Source organism: Triticum urartu, chromosome 1 (genome assembly GCF_003073215.2).
Source record: "Triticum urartu cultivar G1812 chromosome 1, Tu2.1, whole genome shotgun sequence".
Lineage (NCBI taxonomy): Eukaryota > Viridiplantae > Streptophyta > Magnoliopsida > Poales > Poaceae > Triticum > Triticum urartu.
In genome coordinates this window covers 545181317-545202751 of record NC_053022.1, presented here as the reverse complement: position 1 = coordinate 545202751, position 21435 = coordinate 545181317, and the positions used below count along the sequence as shown (strand labels likewise).

Genomic DNA, 21435 nt, shown 5'->3' with positions numbered 1-21435 from the left:
ACCAGTCAGCCACTCGGAAGCGACCTCATATAAGGCGTCGGACCGGGGTTTCTTGAACAGTGTGTTTCCATTTCCTCTTCTCCTCTTCAGGCTTCTTCGTCGCGCTCGCTCTCGCCCCAGCGCCGCCGCTCCGTACGCATCTCGCTGGCGACGATGGGGAAGGAGAAGACGGCGGCTCTGGAGCGGGCGAAGAAGGCGACGGCAAAGGCGACCAGTCGGGATGGATCTTCCTCGTGAGCTGGCCTGCCGAAGGGCTGGATCCAGGGTGACTGGATCCGCTCGGCGATCCGCCAAGAAGACCTCGACGACCTAGCCGACGGAGGGCTGATCCCCTATGGATCGGCGCGGCTTCCGGGGAAGGAATCCGAGCCGCAACCTCGGGAGGGTGAGCGCGTTCTCCTTGCCACCCACGTCGACCGTGGATTTTCCTTGCCTCCTCACCCTTTCTTTCGGGGATTTCTGAATTTCTTTGGGGCACAACTCCACCACTTCACTCCCAACACAATCGTGTATCTCGCTGCTTTCGTGTCTTTGTGCGAGAATTTCTTGGGTTGTCGGCCTCACTGGGGTCTTTTCAAGCACATTTTCACCTGTCGTTCTCAGACGGTGAAAAAGGCCAATCCGAGTGACGAGAGAACACAAGTGATTCAGATGTGCGGGGGTCTTGGTGTTCAGATGAGAGGGAAAAGTTCCTTTCCAGCCATGATTCTTCCCGACTTGGTTCGCGGATGGCAGTCGACCTGGTTTTACTGCAAAGACCAGTCGACGCCAGGGTAGTCGACTGGCCTCCCTCCTTTTACCATGGACCGAGTGAGGAAACCCTCCTCTTTGAAGGTGCTCCCGGACCTCAAAGCGTCCTCGGACCTCTTCACCAACCCCAACTGAAAAAGCGTCAAAGCATCCCAAAGTTGCAGAGCAGAAGCCTCGGAAGGCGTTGCCGAAGATTAATATTGACATCCCCGTCGCTTCTGCGTGAGTGTCTCCCTTTGTATTCACTCGACGCCCCGTGCTATTTGTTTTTTCTTGATTTAACCAGACGAACTTTGGAACTGGCAGCGCTGCTACTTCCGGGACCTCAGTTTACAGGGATGAGGATGAGGTAATGGAGGATGCGGTCACTTCCAATCTGGGTATGATTTCTGACATTCTGTCTTTATTTGGTCGACTCAACTGCAATGTGTACCATTGGGTGATGTGATTTTGGCGATTGACTTTGAACAGCTCCTAACATTATTGACCTCCCCGATGATGATGATGAAGAGCCTGAGAGGCCTTTGACGAGGAAAAATAGGCAAGCTCCTGCAAGCAAGGTGCCACAGTCGACGCCGAGGGCGGAACCAGTCGTTCAGGACGCTGGTGATGCCAATTGGGGTTCTGTTACCTTTGCCGTACCATTGTCGAGTGCCTTGCCTTCTTCGTCGACTGCTTAGGCCCCTACCGACCCACCTTCAGTTTTTGCTACCCATCATGTCCCGGAGGACGAAGTGAATGCTGCCAAGGAAGCCATACGCCAAGCGGGCATTATGATGGAGAAGATGAAGACGGTGCGGGACGCCAGTCAGGCCGCCTACGTCGCCGGCTCGGCTCTTCAAAGCAACGTTCAGGTTAGTTGGTCACCGCTTGTTCTGTTAGGATATGCTATCTGAAGATTCTCTTTCCAAAAATCTATGCATCTGTACACCCAGTGGGTGCGTCGATTGAATTTTTGAACTAGTGGGGGCACGCTGAGTGCACCCACTGGGTGTAGTCCCCGAGACTACGGTGGACTGCTGGCAGTCGACTGTAGTCTTTGTATTTTGATTCTTTCGCTCGATCTGGTCTGGCCGCGTCGAGTGTAAACCGAACCGGTAGTTTGTCTCTTCTACTCGGTCTGGGCGAGTGGGATCAGAACCGGTGGGGGCACGCCAAGTGCACCCACTGGGTGTAGTCCCCGAGACCACGGTCGACTGCTGGCAGTCGACTGTGGTCTGAGTTCTTCTTTTTCTCTTTTTTTACTCCCTGCACTCGACTCCGGTGGGCCGGTCAAGTGGGATCAGAACCGGTGGGGGCACGCAAAGTGCACCCACTGGGTGTAGTCCCTGAGACTATGGTGGACTGCGGGCAGTCGACCGTAGTCTTAGTATTTATTATCTTTGTTGTTTTTCGCTGTAAAATAACTTCTCCTCCCTGATTGCAGAAATCTTGCGATCTTGGAGCTCGCTTTGCTGACTTGGAGAAATAGAAGATCCAACTAAACCTTGACTTGGAATTGGCCAAGACAGAGCTACAAAAAGCCAAGGACGACGCCAATGGTAAGACGAGCTTGTCGACTGGTTTGTCTTAGGCTTGAGTACCCTTCTGCTCTTTCTGAATCAAGCACCATTTCTTTGCAGAAAAACTGAGAGAAGCTCTGGCGAAGAAGGATCAGGATTTGGCTGCTGCTCAAAAGGAAGCTGACGACAGAACCGCTCTGGCTGAAGAGAAACTGGCTTCAGTCGGCCAATTGGAAGAAGAGAACACCAAGATGAAATATGCTCTGAACAAAGCCAACAAGGAGTGAACGCGCTTGAAGAAGGACAATCTCAACCTGTACGAGAAGATAGAAGGCATCGCTCGCAGGAGGGACGATCTGGAGAGCTATCTGAGGAGCCTTGCGAAGAAGTTGTTCATCAAGCTTGAAGGTATACATTTTTTTGTTCTGTCGACTCAGCATACGAAAACTGACTTAACCTCGGATCGTGAATGCAGAGTTTTGCCAGAACTTCGAGGAGGAGACTGGGCGGATTGAGCCAGGTTTGTACCCCATCAACTCTCCCGTGAAAGACGATACTGCCATGAATCTGCTCCGACTGGAATCCCGCATCGACGGTGTTGTGGACTACTTGGCTCGACTGAAGGTCGCCACGTCATGGATTGACACAACACTTTGGTCGGGGGCCACGCTCCAGAGTGATCTCGAGTCCCTGATCACTCGACTTAACGAGATCCCTGGTCGAGTGCAGGAGTGGAAGAAATCTTCTGCCCGGTGTGGTGCTGATGTGGCTCTGTCTTTGGTTCATGTCCACTGCAAGGAGGTGCGACAAGATAAGCTGGCAGCAATCAAGGTCGCCAACACCCATAGGCATGACTTCCGATCTTTTATGGAGACTTTTATTGCTGCAGCCACCCGGATCGCCGACGGCATCGACCTGGACGAGTTCGTCGAGCCTGCCAGTCCTCCTCCTGCGGAGTGAACAAACTTTTATGCCCCACCTTAAATTTGCCTCGGTATGCCGAGTGGTTTTTGTAACCGTTAAACTCTTTCGGGTTGAATGCCCGAGCCTGCCAGTCCTCCTCCTGCGGAGAGAACAAACTTTTATGCCGCACCTTAAATTTGCCTCGGAATGCCGAGTGGTTTTTGTAACCATTAAACTCTTTCGGGTTGAATGCCCGAGCACTTCGATCTGTGGTCTGGACCCTTTAGGATTTTATCTGAACTTGGTTTATCGTTGAATATCTTCATGAATTCTCCGTCGAGTGGAACTCGTTCTTCACTCGAGACAACTTTTTGTATTCGCGGCGCAGCTCCGAAGGAGAAGGTAGCAATCGACCTGCACCTCGTCGTCCTTGCGGAGTAGGATTGAGCGCACGTTGTATTTATGGCGAAGCTCCCAAGGAGAAGGTGGCAGTCGAGCTGCACCTCGTCGTCCTTGCGGAGTAGGATGGAGCGCACGTTGTATTTGTGGCGAAGCTCCCAAGGAGAAGGTGGCAGTCGACCTGCACCTCGTCGTCCTTGCGGAGTAGGATGTGTTTCGTACATAGGCGACTACTGGACTGCAACTAAGCCTCCGAGTGGGAGGGTCGCTCTCCACTCGGTAGGATTTTTCAAACTTAGGCGAGTACTGGACTGCAGCTAAGCCCCCGAGTGGGAGGGTCGCTCTCCACTCGGTAGGATTTTTCAAACTTAGGCGAGTACTAGACTGCAGCTAAGCCCCCGAGTGGGAGGGTCGCTCTCCACTCGGTAGGATGTTTCAAACTTAGGCGAGTACTGGACTACAGCTAAGCCCCCGAGTGGGAGGGTCGCTCTCCACTCGGTAGGATTTTTCAAACTTAGGCGAGTACTGGACTGCAGCTAAGCCCCCGAGTGGGAGGGTCGCTCTCCATTCGGTAGGATTTTTCAAACTTAGGCGAGTTCTGGACTGCAGCTAAGCCCCCAAGTGAGAGGCTGGCTCACCACTCGGTAGGATTTTCAAATACTTAGGCGGGTACTGGACTGCAGCTAAGCCCCCGAGTGAGAGACTGGCTCACCACTCGGTAGGATTTTTCAAACTTAGGCGAGTACTGGACTGCAGCTAAGCCCCCGAGTGGGAGGGTCGCTCTCCACTCGGTAGGATTTTTCAAACTTAGGCGAGTTCTGGACTGCAGCTAAGCCCCCCGAGTGAGAGGCTGGCTCACCACTCGGTAGGATTTTCAAATACTTAGGCGAGTACTAGACTGCAGCTAAGCCCCCGAGTGAGAGGCTGGCTCACCACTCGGTAGGATTTTCAAATACTTAGGCGAGTACTGGACTGCAGCTAAGCCCCCGAGTGAGAGGCTGGCTCGCCACTCGGTAGGATTTTCAAATACTTAGGCGAGTACTGGACTGTAGCTAAGCCCCCGAGTGAGAGGCTGGCTTGCCACTCGGTAGGATTTTCAAATACTTAGGCGAAACGGGTTCGCAGCTAAGCCCCCGAGTGGGAGGCTGGCTCTCCACTCGGTAGGAAATTATTTTACAAACTTAGGCGAAACGGATTCACAGCTAAGCCACCCACTGGGGGATTTCTCACGCAAACAAAAACGATAACAATCACTGGGAAAGTTACAATGCTCTTGTCTTTGATAAATAAACTACAGGAGTTTTTCTTATTACATCTCATCCGAGTGAGAATTCAAGTATAAAAGGGGCGGAGCAGCTCCGCATTCCAGGCTCGTGGCTCATCAATCTGGCGATCGACATTATAAAGGTGATACGCTCCATTGTGGAGGACTCTGGTGACTATGAAGGGACCTTCCCAAGTAGGAGCGAGTTTGTGTGGTTTCTGCTGATCCACTCGGAGGACCAAGTCTCCTTCTTGGAAGGCTCGACTCTTCACATTTCTGGCATGGAATTGACGCAAGTCTTGCTGATAGATGGTCGATCGGATCATGGCCATTTCTCTTTCTTCTTCTAGGAGGTCGACTGCGTCCTGCCGGGCTTGTTCTGCTTCATCTTCAGAGTAGAGCTCGACTCGGGGTGCGTTGTGAAGCAGGTCACTCGGCAAAACTACTTCGGCTCCGTAGACCAGAAAGAATGGGGTTCTTCCAGTCGATCGGTTCGGGGTTGTCCTCAATCCCCAAAGAACTGATGGAAGCTCGTCGACCCATGCACCTGCTGCATGCTTGAGATCGCGCATCAGTCGGGGTTTCAGTCCTTTGAGAATTAAGCCGTTTGATCTTTCCGCTTGTCCATTTGACTGGGGGTGAGCGACTAAAGCGTAGTCGACTCGTGTGCCTTGAGAGGCGCAAAAGGCTCTGAATTTGTCAGAATCGAAGTTTGACCCATTGTCAGTGATGATGCCGTGAGGAACTCCATATCTGAATATCAACTCTCTGAAGAAACTGATAGCAGTGCAAGCATCAAGATTCTTGATAGGCTTAGCTTCGATCCATTTGGTGAACTTGTCGACTGCCACTAGCACATGAGTGAAACCGCTTCTGCCCGTTCTCAGTGGTCCAACCATGTCCAGTCCCCAAACAGCGAAGGGCCAGACGAGTGGAATGGTTTTCAGGGCTGACGCGGGTTTGTGCGACATATTGGAGTAAAACTGACATCCTTCACATTTGTTGACTATCTCTTTCGCCATTTCATTCGCCCTTGGCCAGTAGAATCTCGCTCGGTATGCTTTAGCCACAATGGTCCGAGAGGACGCATGATGACCACAGGTCCCCGAGTGGATATCATCAAGGATTATCTGACCTTCTTCTGGTGTTATACACTTCTGACTGACTCCAGTCGCACTTTCTCTATACAATTGTCCCTTTATGACTGTAAAGGCCTTGGATCGACGGACGATCTGTCGAGCCTCTTCTTCGTCTTCTGGGAGTCCTTTCCTTAGGATGTATGCGATGTACGGTACCTTCCAGTCGGGAGTGATGACCAAAACTTCCATGATCAGGTCGACCACAGCTGGAACTTCAACTTCAATCGGATCCGTGGCACTTTTTGGCTGCGGGGCTTCTTCAGTGAAGGGATCCTCCTGAACTGATGGTGTGTGGATGTGTTCCAAAAACACATTGCTGGGGATGGCTTCTCTTTTGGAACCTATTTTCGCCAAATCATCAGCTGCTTGATTTTTCAGTCGGGGTATGTGATGAAGTTCTAACCCCTCAAATTTCTTCTCCAGCTTTCTCACTGCATTGCAATAACCAGTCATGGCCGGACTTCTTACGTCCCACTCCTTCATCACTTGATTAACCACCAAATCTGAGTCGCCATAGACCATGAGGCGACGGACGCCAAGTGAAATGGCCATGCGCAACCCATATAAAAGTGCTTCATATTCCGCTTCGTTATTGGAGGAATCAAAGTGGATTTGAAGAACATATCTGAGCTTATCTCCTCGGGGGGAGACCAATACTACCCCGGCACCGGAACCATTCAACATTTTGGAACCGTCGAAGAACATGGTCTAATGCTCCGAGTAAACCTGAGTCGGCAGTTGTTGTTCAATCCACTCGGCAATGAAATCTGCTATTGCTTGGGACTTGATAGCTTTCTTTGCCTCAAACTTGATATCTAGAGAAAGGAGTTCAATTGCCCATTTTGCCACTCGACCAGTTGCATCTCTGTTGTGCAGAATCTCTGACAATGGAGCGTCGCTGACGACTGTAATGGAATGGTCAGAGAAGTAATGTGCAACCTTCTTCGTGGTCATATAAATCCCATATACAAGCTTCTGATAATGAGGATATCTTTGCTTCGACGGGGTCAAGACTTCAGAAATATAATATACTGGGCGCTGAACTTTGAAGGCTTTTCCTTCTTCTTCCCTCTCGACTGTAAGTACTGTACTGACGACTTGTCAAGTGGCTGCGATGTAAAGCAGCAAAGGCTCTTTGCTGATCGGGGCAGCAAGCACCGGCTGGGTGGAGAGCAGAGCTTTGAGCTCTGCAAATGCTGCATCAGCTTTAGGAGTCCACTCGAACTTGTTTGACTTCTTCATCAATCGGTAAAGAGGCAATGCCTTTTCACCAAGACGAGAGATGAATCGACTTAAAGCGGCCAAGCAACCAATAAGCTTCTGGACGTCGTGCACTCGCACAGGACTTTTCATTCGGAGTATAGTACCGACTTTTTCTGGATTAGCGTCGATTCCCCGTTCAGAAACGAGAAAACCGAGTAACTTTCCGCCAGGAACTCCGAATGTGCACTTTGATGGATTAAGCTTGATATCATACCTCCTGAGGTTGGCGAAGGTTTCAGCAAGGTCAGTCAGCAGGTCGGAACCTTTCCGTGACTTGACCACAGTATCATCCATGTATGCTTCCACATTCCGACTAATTTGAGTGAGCAAACACTTCTGAATCATCCTCATGAATGTGGCTCCGGCATTCTTGAGGCCGAACGGCATGGTAACATAACAGAAGCACCTGAATGGAGTGATGAAAGCTGTTTTGATCTCGTCAGGTCCATATAGACGGATCTGATGGTACCCGGAATAGGCGTCTAAAAAAGACAGTCGCTCACATCCCGCAGTCGAGTCGACTATCTGGTCAATGCGGGGGAGAGGAAAATGATCTTTTGGGCAGGCCCGATTGATATGTTTAAAGTCAATGCACATGCGAAGTGACTTGTCCTTCTTGGGGACCATGACAACGTTGGCGAGCCACTCGGAGTGGTAGATCTCTCGGATGAACTCCGCTGCTAAGAGCCGAGCCACCTCCTCACCAATAGCCTTTCTCTTCTGGATGGCGGACCGTCGGAGATGTTCTTTGATAGGTTTTACTTTTGAGTCGACTCGTAGGCGGTGCTCAGCCAGCCCCCTGGGAACACCCGGCATGTCAGAAGGCTTCCATGCGAAAATGTCCCAGTTCTCACGGAGGAACTGGATGAGCGCTTCTTCCTATTTGGAGTCGAGTGTTGTTGAGATATGAGTCGGAGCAGCACTGGGATCGGTCGGGTGAATGTGAGCCGGCTTCGTTTCGCCAGACGACTGAAAAGCTGATTCTGTAGCGGGCTTCTTGGCTCGCAACAAATCACTCGGGTCTGCAGTCTTCTGGTATTCCTGCAGCTCCACCACTGCCATCTGAGCATCAGCGATCTTTGAACCTTTCTGAAAACACTCTTCTGCTTTCTTCCGATTGCCTGTAACAGTGATCACACCTTTGGGACCAGGCATCTTCAATTTGAGATACACATAACATGGTCGAGCCATGAAGCGTGCATAAGCCGGCCTGCCCAAAATAGCGTGATAAGCACTCTGGAAATCCACAACCTCGAACGTCAACTTTTCTTTGCGGTAATTCTTGGAATCACTGAAAACCACATCAAGAGCAATTTGGCCGAGCGATTCAGCCTTCTTCCCAGGAATGACTCCATGGAAACTCATGTTGCTGGTACTGAGTCTGGACATTGGAATGCCCATCCCTTTCAGCGTCTCAGCATATAGTATGTTCAAACCACTGCCACCGTCCATCAAGACTTTGGTCAGTCGAGTGCCTTCAACAACTGGGTCGACCACCAAAGCTTGCCTCCCAGGGGTGGCAATGTGCGTTGGGTGATCGGACTGGTCGAATGTGATGGCAGTCTGAGACCACTTCAGATAACTGGGTGTCGCCGGAGCAACCATATTCACCTCACGGTTGATAACTTTCAGTCGACTTTTGCTTTCAACATCAGCAAAAATCATCAAGGTGGAATTGACCTGGGGGTATCCATCATCACTGTCTTCCTTGTCCTCAACTTTGTCCGACTCCTTTTCCTTATCTTTGGGCTGTTTGCCCTGGAACTGTTGGATCAAGAGCCGACACTGTCGAGTGGTATGTTTTGGGTAAATGAACTTACCATCTTCATCTTTCTTGGTGTGGATGTGACATGGCAAATCCAACACATCATTTCCGTCTTGGTCTTTAACTTTCTTGGGCTTCCAAGGCCCTTTGGGTTTCCCCTTAAAATTTCCTTGAGTCACATCTAAGGCCTCCCCAGGAGCACCTGGCTCGGCTTTCCGCTTCTGTTTCCGATTGGAATTTCCTCCTCCTGTTTCTTGGGCGACTGACTTGTGTTTGCCACTCTGGAGTCGATCCTCATCTTCATCATTAGCGTACTTGGTGGCAATCTTCATCATCCGATTCAGAGACATGTCTCCGGTTCGACCGAATTTCAGATTCAGTTCTCTGTACTTGACGCCTTCTTTGAAGGCACAGACTGCTTGGTGATCAGGTACATTCTCTACCGTGTGATGTAACGTGATCCATCTCTGGATGTAATCCCTCAAAGTTTCATTCGGCTTCTGCACGCAAGACCGCAGTTCCGTCAGCCCTGCCGGTCGCTTGCATGTTCCTTCAAACGTGGTGACAAACACTCGGGCGAGATCTTCCCAAGTGTAAGTGCTGTTGGGTGCTAATTGATTCAACCACGCTCTGGCCGAACCCTCCAACATGAGAGGCAGGTGCTTCATGGCCACTTCATCATTGCCACCGCCAATCTGGACAGCCACTCGGTAGTCTTCAAGCCAAGTATCGGGCTTGGACTCACCAGTGAACTTACTGACTCCAGTCGCCAACCTGAAGTTGGGAGGAATCACAGCAGCCCTGATGGCTCTACTAAAGCACTCTGGCCCCGAAACATGTACTCTGCTGCTGGTAGGTGCATCTCTGTCGTGACCTTCTCGGTGAGCTCTGTTCCTGTCGACCAAACCTTGAACGAGAATGGATCTCGCATCAAAGCCTGGTTCCCTAGGGTCGTCTGGAAACCTTCGCCCAACACTATGAGGGCGCCTGTCATCCTGCTGTCGAGGCACATACGATCCACTCCTCGGGGGAGGGGTGGGCACTCGACATCGATCGTCACGATCGAATCGGTGATCATACTGCTCGCGGTTCCCGTACTGATCACGCCGGTCCCCACGTCCCTCACGCCTCAGGGGCGATCTTGGGCTATGAGCCGACTGGACTATGTCTGTAGCAATGGATCTGCTATGAATCCTGTTTCGCGACTGAGAAACAGCGGAATTCTGGTCTCCTGCTGCCCGGAGTAATGCTCTGATCTGCATCAAGCCTCTGCCAGCCTCTGACTGGGAAGGCTAAATCGACTTTGCTATACGGGCTACAGCTGCTAAATTCTGAATCGGAGTTCGATATACCTGCGGGGGTGGAAAGAGCTGACATCGACTGGATTCTGGAACCCGTTGTCGCGCACGCTCGTCGAGTGCTCGCTGGAGGTTCTCCAGTCGAGTGCGCTCGGCCAAGTTTGCCAGGTGCGCGTCCTCCAAGGCACGAGCCTCGGGGGTTTCTCCAACGATAGGAGTGTGCAGTGCATCCATGTCCCAGCGACGAAGTTCTTCTCTCTGCAGCGACGTGAGAGGCTCGGGGAGATATTCCTCATGGGGACGCGACGGGTCGCCTCCACCTGCGCCTCCGTCGGTGCGGGGAAAACCGGGAGGACTGGGCGGTCCATCGACCATTAGAACCTCCGCTGCCGGATCACTGCTGTCGCACTCGGATGCGGTCTCTGCGGAGCCAGTCAAACAGGCCATAGAGGGATTCGTCGGGCTCGATCGCCGCAACTTGAGGGGTGGCCGACTGGCGTGCCACCGCGTGTCTCACCCACCGCTGAAGTCTCGACCGACCGGAGCGCTTGCGCCGGCGGGAAACAGGGAGGGAGGACAACACAGGGGCCGACCGATAATGGGTCGACGGTTGCTGCAAGAGGACGCCGCGGACGCACGCGCGAAAGTGCGTTACCCCGCAGACAGGGAGTGCGTCCACGTCGAGCGGAGCCTCCTGAAGCCAAGCGGAGTCGTCGGCGATGAACGTGAGCGCGCCGAGACGGATCTCGCGGCCCTCCACCAAAACTCCGTCAGAAACCATGATGATTTGGATCGGAAAAGATCGCAACTCCTCCAACAAATCGCTAAAACACCTGCCCCACGGTGGGCGCCAACTGTCGTGGTTCTAAGTCTGACAGTAATGTAGGGGGGTAGGTATGGGGAGGCAAGATCTTAGCTATGGAGTAGTTGTAAGCACACGAGGTTTACGAGTTCAGGCCCTTCTTGGAGGAAGTAATAGCCCTACGTCTCGGAGCCCGGAGGCGGTCGACTGGATTATGCGTGTATGAATTACAGGGGTGCGAACCCTTTACACTGAGGAAGGCGGTGGCTTATATAGAGTTCGCCGGACTCCTCCGGCCCTCAGTTATGCAGGGTTTTAAATACATTAAGGTAGGGCGTTACTGGTAAAGCCCCTAATAAAGTGCTATGATGACCATAAAAGCTACTTAATGACCGACCGTTAGCGTGCGGAGTGACTTTAGGTCTCCTGGCCGTCGAGTGGTTGGATCTTGGTCGAGTGATTGCTTCTTGGTCGAGTGTCTTCGAGTCTGTCGAGTGGAACACCTCCAAGTCGATTGAAAGGTGATTTCTTCTAGAGATGTCCTTGGGTAGGGCAGTTGGGACAGGTCCATGACCCTACCCTAGGTACATAGTTTCATAAGCGCCGAAACCAGCATCTCCGTTAAGAGAGCCTTCGCTGGTTCTTCGGGCAGTGAGGCCGGACAATCGATCCGCTCCGCCGTCGCTACCCAGTCCTGTTAAAATGGCATGGAGGCTCAGATCCCTCACATTATTATACTAGGGAAAGGAACATCTTGTGATATATAAAGAGCTTACCGGATTGGCAGGGCGCTTTGCGCTGAGTCCGCGATCCTCGGTAAGGGGAGGAGGAACCTCGGCGGCCTTGAATAGCACCTTCTAGACGTCTTTGTGCGTCGTGTCGAAAAGCTCTCGCAGCGTCTGGTGCTCGGTCGGGTCGAACTTCCACATATTGAATGCTCGTCTTTGACACGGAAGGATCCGGCGGAAGAGCATGACCTGGACCACGTTGACAAGCTTGATTTTCTTGCTTATCATATTTTAAACACAGCTCTGGAGTCCGGTCAGCTCCACCGATGAACCCCAGGATAGGCCCTTCTCTTTCCAGGAGGTGAGCCGCGTGGGGATGCCGGATCGAAATTCGGGGGCCGCCACCCAGTTGGTGTCACGCGGCTCGGTGATGTAGAACCACCCCGATTGCCACCCCTTTAGGGTCTCCACATAGGAGCCTTCGAGCCAGGTGACGTTGGGCATTTTGCCCACCATGGCGCCTCCGCACTCCGCTTGCTGGCCTACCACCACCTTCGGTTTCACATTGAAGGTCTTCAGCCACAGGCCAAAGTGGGGCTTGATGCGGAGGAAGGCCTCGCACACGACGATAAACGCCGAGATGTTGAGGATGAAATTGGGGGCCAGATCATAGAAGTCCAGCCCGTAGTAGAACATGAGCTCACGGACAAATGGGTGGAGGGGAAATCCCAGTCCGCGGACGAAGTGGGTGAGGAATACAACCCTCTCATGGGGTTCTGGAGTAGGGATGATCTGCCCCACGTCTGGGAGCCAGTGCGCGATGTCTACGGCCAGGTATCCGGCTTCCCGGAGCTTCGTAATGTTATCCTCCGTAACGGAGGAGACCATCCACTTGCCTCCCGCTCTGGACATGTTCAGAATGGCTTTGTGGAGAAGAGGAGAACTTGGGCGCTGGAGCTCGAGTGCGCGAGAATGGATGGGCAGGGGAAGAAGAAGGCGTGGGTGAAAAAGATAAATCCTTGTCCCTTTATAAAGGCGGTAGAAACTATGCGCCTCCCTACTTGCCCCATAAAATCGCTTATTCCCCAAGCGCCGTGATTGATGGCACGGTTGGGTTACCCATATCCGTATTGATGAGAATCCCGTGATAAGGGGAACACGATCTCTGCTTCGACAAGACGTGCCAATAAAACCGCCTCGCAACACGTGTAGTGGCAGGCAGGGAAAAACGGTTCGTAATGACCGGGCCACGGCAGGACGTCACGTTATGAAAAGTTGTCAGCAGATTAGATTTGTGGAATAATATACTCTCTACGGTGGTATGTGGAATTTGTTTTGCAGAGCCGGACACGATCCCTGTGTTCAAAATCTTCTATGGAGTATTCGGAGAAGGAACCTGCCTTACAATGCCGAAGACAATCTACGCGCCGGACTCATCGTCATTGAAGCCTGGTTCAGGGGCTACCGAGGGAGTCCTGGATTAGGGGATCCTCGGACAGCCGGACTATATACTTTGGCCGGACTGTTGGACTATGAAGATACAAGATTGAAGGCCTCGTCCCGTGTCCGGGTGGGACTCTCCTTTGCGTGGAAGGCAATCTTGGCGATTCGGATATGTAGATCTCCTTCTCTGTAACCGACTCTGTGTAACCCTAGCCCCCTCCGGTGTCTATATAAACCGGAGGGTTTAGTCCGTATGACAACAACAATCATAATCATAGGCTAGCTTCTAGGGTTTAGCCTCCACGGTCTCGTGGTAGATCAACTCTTGTAATACTCATATCATCAATATCAATCAAGCAGGAAGTATGGTATTACCTCCATCGAGAGGGCCTGAACCTGGGTAAACATTGTGTCCCCCGCCTCCTGTTACCATCAGCCTTAGACGCACAGTTCGGGACCCCCCTACCCGAGATCCGCCGGTTTTGACACCGACAAACCTCACATCGCCTCCGTCGAGAAGCAGCCAACGGTGAAGGAGGAGAAGTAGCAGCCAGAGCCCAAAGGGGAGCCTAAGAAACAGCAGCAGCCGCAGCGTCAGGAGTCGATCAAGGCGACAGAGGAACAGAAAGGGAAGGCGCCCATGGTGGAGGTGACACCCTACGTCGAGGAGACGGAGGAGAAGGCGGCCATAGCGGCGAGGCCGGTGGTGCCGCGGGTCGTCACGCAGCTGACGCACGAGGAGAAAGAGGAGGACTGGCTGGCCATGACAGGCACCAAGCGGCTACGGTTCCCACACAGGCGCCCCGAGATAGTCTAGAAGCAAGTCAACATATGCATGCATGCCCAAAGCTTTTATTATTATTATTATTATTATTATTATTATTATTATAATTATTATTATTTCCTTTGTTTCATGCATTCATCACTGACACGATCTGTTCGTGCGTGCAGAACATCTGCCCAGGGGAGTGGCTCTGGCTAGCCAACGGGACTAGATACAAAGTCAAGGAGATGAAGTCTGAGAAGGTACTGACTGGCTTGCCCATTGCTATTTGCACTTCACTTTGTCACCATGGTTTTATTATTCTTGATCATTATATATTTGATTGTGATTCACCTCGTTAGGATTATAATTATATTTAAATGATTAGTTGTTTAGATCCAACTGTGTATGTTATTTCTAAATTTCGCATTTAGATTTCTAGAGATTTTTTAGCGGAATTAGTGCCCATGAAAGTTCCTGCTCGATGCTCGTGAGCGTAAAAAACAAGCAGCCTTCGCTAAAGGTTGCGCACAAATTTGGCCAGCCCAGTTCGCAGGCGGCGAGCCAATTGCACAAAGAAATGCGACTCCCGAACTTGCGATGCTTACCAGCAGTGCTATCCAGCCGAGCTAGGGACTGAGTATGGCTGATATGGAGCACTATATATAAAAGTACTTTGTATTGAGGAAGTACTTTGTATTGGAGACAGTTAATTTTCCCAGTACCGTGTTGGGCCATAATCGTAGCCAAACCCATTAAATGTTTTACTTTCAGTGTTTTTGGCTTTCAGTTTCTCTCTTTTCGCGAGGCAGTGACTTGGCATGTAGCCAAAATGGATGATCACCTTTTTCAGCTTTGTGTTATTTTGTAGCGCGTGGGGGCCTAAAGGGCATGGCGATGGATGACTCCGACTGAGTTCGAAGAGGAGCTCGGGCATGACTCAAACAACGGCACGACGGGAGAAAGGATATTCTGGCGTTGCCGGTGAGGAGAAGCGTTAGAAAAATAGGTAGCAAGAGAAAGAGAGGTTGAAGATAGTGATCATGGATGGGCAATCCATGAGTTTGAGTCAAATCAAACAATCGGAAACTAACTTATGAGGTTGATTTTGTGCTACTCGATAATGGTTTAGGAATGTTGCATCTCTGCTACCAACTGCCACCATGCATCTCAAGTTCCTATTTTGGAGGAACTATTTGTTGCTTTGCTTCTCGGGTTTCTCTTTACAATAACTATTTGTTGCTTCACGTTGGCAAAAACACCAAGGGATCAGCTATTGATGTTATGTCTACCCTACTCAATGTAAACTTTCTGTTGACTTAGCGACCGCTTTAACTAGGGCTAGTGCTAGTTAGTCGATATCAGTTTCGTTAAATTTCACGAGGCCCTAAACATGCGGATGCGGGAGCGGTGTAAGTTGGGGAGAAGGGCCTTTCTCTAAATATGCTCTAATCCGCTCGGCATTAACTTTAGTTTAGACCAGCCTCCCATTTAGGGGTATTCTTTGGGACTCTTCAGCCAACCGTTTGAAGCTGGGGCTACCGAGGGCCTATCATATTTTGGACCTACCAGATAAGTATGTTAGACACTCAAATATCAAATTTGGGACACAATCCCCATAACCTTTTTCTAAGGTATAGTTCACCCCCTAACCTAATTTAACCACAAGCTTTTTGTCTAGTTCTCCTAACCAGGGTTTTCGACCGGTTCTCCCGGCCTATTTCGCTGATTATTACTGACCATTTGCGATGTTGAGATTGGCTATGTTCAAGTCGAATCATGCGATCCGAAGATCTCGACATACCCTTCTCTCGAACTCCATCTCCTCAATAGCGATAGGGCTCCGTTATCATGGTGACTATGGTGTTGAGGCATTGGTCTCGGTGGAAAATCTGAACATGCAACTGGTGAAGTTTGATGGGGAACACATCACTTGAAGGTTGCTTTGTGGTAGAAGCGTTTACTTGCTCATGGAGGGCATGATGGGTGATGGCTTTTCTACTGCTAATGCTAATGTAGACATGAGACATAGCGGTCTTAGTAGAAGAAAAAAGGCGTATCCTAAATTACTTAAATCTCGAGCCCCAATTCAAGTTAAATCATGAACCATGGCTACGAAGGAAATATGCCCTAGAGGCAATAATAAAGTTATTATTTATTTCCTTATTTCATGATAAATGTTTATTATTCATGCTAGAATTGTATTAACCGGAAACATAATACATGTGTGAATACATAGACAAACAAAGTGTCACTAGTATGCCTCTACTTGACTAGCTCGTTAATCAAAGATGGTTATGTTTCCTAACCATAGACAAAGAGTTGTTATTTGATTAACGGGATCACATCATTAGGAGAATGATGTGATTGACTTGACCCATTCCGTTAGCTTAGCACTCGATCGTTTAGTATGTTGCTATTGCTTTCTTCATGACTTATACATGTTCCTATGACTATGAGATTATGCAACTCCCGTTTTACCGGAGGAACACTTTGTGTGCTACCAAACGTCACAACGTAACTGGGTGATTATAAAGGAGCTCTACAGGTGTCTCCAAAGGTACATGTTGGGTTGGCATATTTCGAGATTAGGATTTGTCACTCCGATTGTCGGAGAGGTATCTCTGGGCCCTCTCGGTAATGCACATCACATAAGCCTTGCAAGCATTGCAACTAATGAGTTAGTTGCGAGATGATGTATTACGAAACGAGTAAAGAGACTTGCCGGTAACGAGATTGAACTAGGTATTGAGATACCGACGATCGAATCTCGGGCAAGTAACATACCGATGACAAAGGGAACAACGTATGTTGTTATGCGGTCTGACCGATAAAGATCTTCGTAGAATATGTGGGAGCCAATATGAGCATCCAGGTTCCGCTATTGGTTATTGACTGGAGACGTGTCTCGATCATGTCTACATTGTTCTCGAACCCGTAGGGTCCGCACGCTTAAGGTTTCAATGACAGTTATATTATGAGTTTATGAGTTTTGATGTACCAAAGGAGTTCGGAGTCCCGGATGAGATCGGGGACATGACGAGGAGTCTCGAAATGGTCGAGACGTAAAGATCGATATATTGGACGACTATATTCGGACATCAGAAAGGTTCCGAGTGATTCGGGTATTTTTCGGAGTACCGGAGAGTTACGGGAATACGTATTGGGCCTTATTGGGCCATACAGGAAAGAAGAAAAAGGGCCTCAAGGGTGGCCGCACCCCTCCCCTTGGTCTGGTCCGAATTGGACTAGGGAAGGGGGGCGCCCCCTTCCTTCCTTCTCCTTTTCCCTTCCTCTTTTCCTATTCCATATGGGAGGTGGAATCCTACTAGGACTAGGGAGTCCTAGTAGGACTCCACACTTGGCGCGCCCCCTCCTAGGGTGGCCTCCTCCTCCCTTGCTCCTTTATATACGGGGGCAGGGGGGCACCTCTAGACAAGTTGATCCACGTGATTATATTCTTAGCCATGTGCGGTGCCCCCTTCCACCATAATTCTCGATAATATTGTAGCGGTGCTTAGGCGAAGCCCTGCGACGGTAGTACATCAAGATCGTCACCACGCCGTCGTGCTAATGGAACTCTTCCCCGACACTTTGCTGGATCGGAGTCCGGGGATCGTCATCGAGCTGAACGTGTGCTAGAACTCGGAGGTGCCGTAGTTTCGGTGCTTGATCGGTCGGACCGTGAAGACGTACGACTACATCAACCGCGTTGTGCTAACGCTTCCGCTGTCGGTCTACAAGGGTATGTAGATCACACTCTCCCCTCTCGTTGCTATGCATCACCATGATCTTGCGTGTGCGTAGAATTTTTTTTGAAATTACTATGTTGCCCAACAGGCTATCACCCGGGAACATGAAGAGTTGCATTTGCATCAAATCCTAAACCATGTTGTACATCTATAGGGAGCCACCGCGGCCTCGCCTTCCCGAGATGGACACAAATGCAATACAAACTTAAAAAGTTCCTAAAAATGGAGCAGGAGTCATACTGCCGCCAAAGGCCGAGATCCAGCACGCCTCCATGGCCTTAAGGCCAAAAGAGACAAAGCAGATTGGTGCCGGCGGGAGGCAGTAAATCCGACACCCGAGGAGTCACTCATGGAGGAGTTGGAAATTGTTTCGTTGAATCAGAGTCGCATAATCTAATATATCAGTTCTTTTTAATTTGTACATCGAAACTTGGGCCATCCAAGTAAGAATTTAACAAGAAAAATTGGACATAATTTCTAGGCTAGCCTTTCCACTTTGCAAGAGATAAAATTGTTCTACCGTACCAGACCGTGTTAGGAAGTTATGTTTGTAGCCCTAAAGAATAATGACCCATTAAGTACTCACGGAAAAAGCGGTAATACATTGTAGGTTAAATTGTCTGGATTACTTAATTGTTTGATACTAGCTATTCCACACGCTTGTTTATTCGGTATTTTCCAGAGCAACCAAATCCTGTTAGCAAAGTGGGAAACTATTTTCTGGAAAAACTAGAGGTGCCATTGTTTGTATCTCCTAAAGCTGGCTAGTTTTCTTGTATTGTTTTGCCTTTGCTTACAAATGAACATTTTGGTAGGCATTTGGATGGATCTGTTCAGTTAAGAGGTTGTTGTGCTTTTGCCATATTCTCTACTAAGTCATTAAATTAATCCTTACTTGTAGTATCATACAATAATTGTATGACATATTCATAACAGAAAGGGTGATCCTTTGGTAGCTTAGAAAGCGAAGCTTTCATGCACACCAGTAGAAATAAAAAGAAACTTTTTATTGGAGCATGTGAAATGCCCCAAATATATGCTAGTTTCCGAATATATGCACTTCAATAAGAGTATCATTTAGTGAAGTGGAAGGCATTTTTACTTCTATATGAAAAGATTGACAATAGTATATTACTCTCTTCGTCCCATAATATAAGAGCATTTACACTACGCTTACACTAGCGTAGTGTAAAAAAATGCTCTTATATTATGGGACGGAGGGAGTAAATCGTAACACCTGCCATTTTATGTCACAAAAAGAAAATCAATTTTCTAATTTATAGGCATGATACCGATACCTATATTCGAACCTATACAGAAGTGAAAGGCATATATATCCATTTTAGATGTAGTAAGAACGATGGTACTTTTAGCATAAAAATCAATCTTAATGGCTACCAACATTAGAGATGCTATTACATGTTTGCCTTTTTGGCTGGAAGCACATGTATAGATAGATGAGCATTTGTTTTTTGCTGGTATATAGATAGATAAGCATGCATTAATTAGTCTAAAACCAACGGCGCTTATCCACCCAGTGCGACGTCAAGTGTTGAACTGTTGATGGGTCACGTGAGCCCGGGGATCGTCACGCTCACGCCTCAGGAGAAGCATTGTGTGGGTGCGCATTAGCCGAGGCCCTAGCTAGCAGCATTCCATTAATCACATATCTGCAGAGACTAGGGAGCACGAGGACAAGGCGGAGAGTGGGAGAGAAAGAGAGTGTGTGTGTGGTGATCGGAGTGAAACGGCAGCCAAGGAAACAAGGAGGAGGCTGAAACGCTGCTCCGATGCGAGGGTCCTCCTCAGTCGCGTCTTCGCCCAGCCCCGCCCAAACGGACGTGAATAGCATGACGAGGTAATCAAAATCCCCTTCTTGCCGCCGCAATTTTGCTCATAGAGTTCTTCCGGTGCGGTGTTCTGGGTTGTTCTTTCCTTCCTGCCGTGTTGTGGGTTTTGTTCTGTTCTAGGACTTCTGATCGTTGGTCTGTCTCTGCGGAGGCGAAGGATCTTGGCGGAAGATTCATTCTCTCGCCCGATTGTTTCTATGTTGTCGCTGCAGACAGTTCTGTGTGCTCTTTTGTGCGGATTTTCATCGAACAGATCTTCGAATGCTCGGGGTTCGCACTTCAGTTTTGCAGTTTGTAAACAAGTTTCTTTTCCTTGTATACTGATTTTGGTTTCCAAATCCTGGCCTCGCGTTTTCTTGCTCGGGGAACAAGTTCTTTTTGCTGTTCGTTTCGTGCTGCATCCAAATATTGGATAGTTCATTTGATTTTGTTTCGTGTGCAGGTCCCAGAGAATCAACCCGGATTCCCTCGCTGATGGCGGCAGCAGCGGCGCAAGCAAGAACCCAGCGGCGCCGGCGCCGGCCCCCAAACCGAGCAAGGAGGAGCGCGCCCCGGATGTCGTCGTCGGCACCTCACGCCTCGCGCCCTACTTCCCCCGCACCTCGCTGGAGAATCGTCCGGCGTCCTCATCCGCTGCCCTCCTGAGCCACCTTCGCTACAACGTCGCCATGGACACGTCCCACTCCCAGGGACCCAACCTCGGCAGTGGCGGTGGCAGCGGCATCGCCTTGTCGGACTATCCCTTGCCGCTCCAGTGGTGGGGCCACGGGAAGCGCTCGCGCAGCCGTCGCCAGGCGCCGGTGCCCGAACCCGAGCTGACGCGCGCCGAGGTGCGCCGTTGAAATCCCTCAAGTACAGGAGCCCGCAAAGCGGCGAAGCGCCGGCAGGCGCGAGCGGCGATGGCGCCGCCGCGCGCCCGCGGTCCCAACCTCAGAGCATCCCCATCGCCTCCTCCTCGCGCCGGCACCCTCTGGCTCCACGGGTACGACGCACGCCCCTCCCCTTGGCTATACTATCTGTTTTGTCGCCGTTCTATCTGGTTCGTGTTGCATGCAGTTCTATCTTTCTTTACAGCATCACTCTATTGCACTTTTCTAGACTCATCCAACACCATGTTTTGTTTCCATGCTAGCACTGGCATCCATCACATTAATCATCCATGCATCACATTAAACAATAACATTAATAGTTTTCGTTGTCCTTGTTTGTGTCTACTCAGGATAGCCAGATACATGCACACTAACCCGCAAAAAAAAGAGAGATACATGTACACATACATATATGATCTTCACAGCTATCTACTGGGGGCATGCATGCTAGATACTTACAAATATATTGTTCGGTTGCTAGTAACCCACAAAGAGGGGAAGTAGGTTTTTTTTATGTTCATTTCATGCTGTATCCAAATGTTTCACTTGGTTCTGTTGTGATCCAATAGCTCGCTAACATCGTCTCTCGAACGTTTGTTTGATTTTGTTTTCTGTGCAGGTACCCGGGAATCAACTCGGATTCCCTCCCTCTCGCTGATGACGGCAGTGGCAGCGTGATCCTTAGGCCAGTGGCACCGATGGCGGGCCCCACACAGAGCAAGGTCGAGCGCACCCCGCTCGTAGTCGCTGACACCTCATGCCTTGTGCCGTACTTTCCCCGCACCTCGCTGGAGCACCACATGATACGTGGGCGCATGACATCCTCATCCGTTGCCGTCGCGAGCCACCATCCCTACAATATCAACATGCACACATATCAGGGACCCAACGTTGGTATGGCGGCGCCAGCGACATTGCCCGCACCTCACTGAGCAGCACATATTG

The 21435-nt window shown here is 50.1% G+C and overlaps 2 protein-coding genes across 2 annotated transcripts; both read left to right on the top strand.

Moving 5' to 3' along the window:
- Positions 1 to 19376: 19376 nt before the first annotated feature.
- LOC125533103 lies at positions 19377 to 20463 on the top strand. The gene is made up of 2 exons (XM_048696876.1): positions 19377 to 19629; positions 20064 to 20463. The coding sequence occupies exons 1-2, from the start codon at positions 19562 to 19564 to the stop codon at positions 20461 to 20463; spliced, it is 468 nt and encodes a 155-aa protein (XP_048552833.1). The 5' UTR covers positions 19377 to 19561.
- A 49-nt stretch (positions 20464 to 20512) lies between these two features.
- Positions 20513 to 21422, top strand: LOC125533102. Its single transcript, XM_048696874.1, has 2 exons — positions 20513 to 20603; positions 21110 to 21422. Exons 1-2 carry the CDS (start codon positions 20521 to 20523, stop codon positions 21420 to 21422), a joined length of 396 nt encoding a protein of 131 aa, XP_048552831.1. The 5' UTR covers positions 20513 to 20520.
- Positions 21423 to 21435: the final 13 nt, after the last annotated feature.

Excerpts from the sequence above, each read along its gene's own strand:
- LOC125533103 (XM_048696876.1), top strand. The coding sequence starts at position 19,562 with ATGCGAGGGTCCTCCTCAGTCGCGTCTTCGCCCAGCCCCGCCCAAACG. Across the intron at positions 19,630-20,063 it reads GACGTGAATAGCATGACGAG|GTCCCAGAGAATCAACCCGG; the intron begins GTAATCAAAATC and ends TTTCGTGTGCAG.
- LOC125533102 (XM_048696874.1), top strand. The coding sequence starts at position 20,521 with ATGGCGCCGCCGCGCGCCCGCGGTCCCAACCTCAGAGCATCCCCATCG. Across the intron at positions 20,604-21,109 it reads GGCACCCTCTGGCTCCACGG|GTACCCGGGAATCAACTCGG; the intron begins GTACGACGCACG and ends TTTTCTGTGCAG.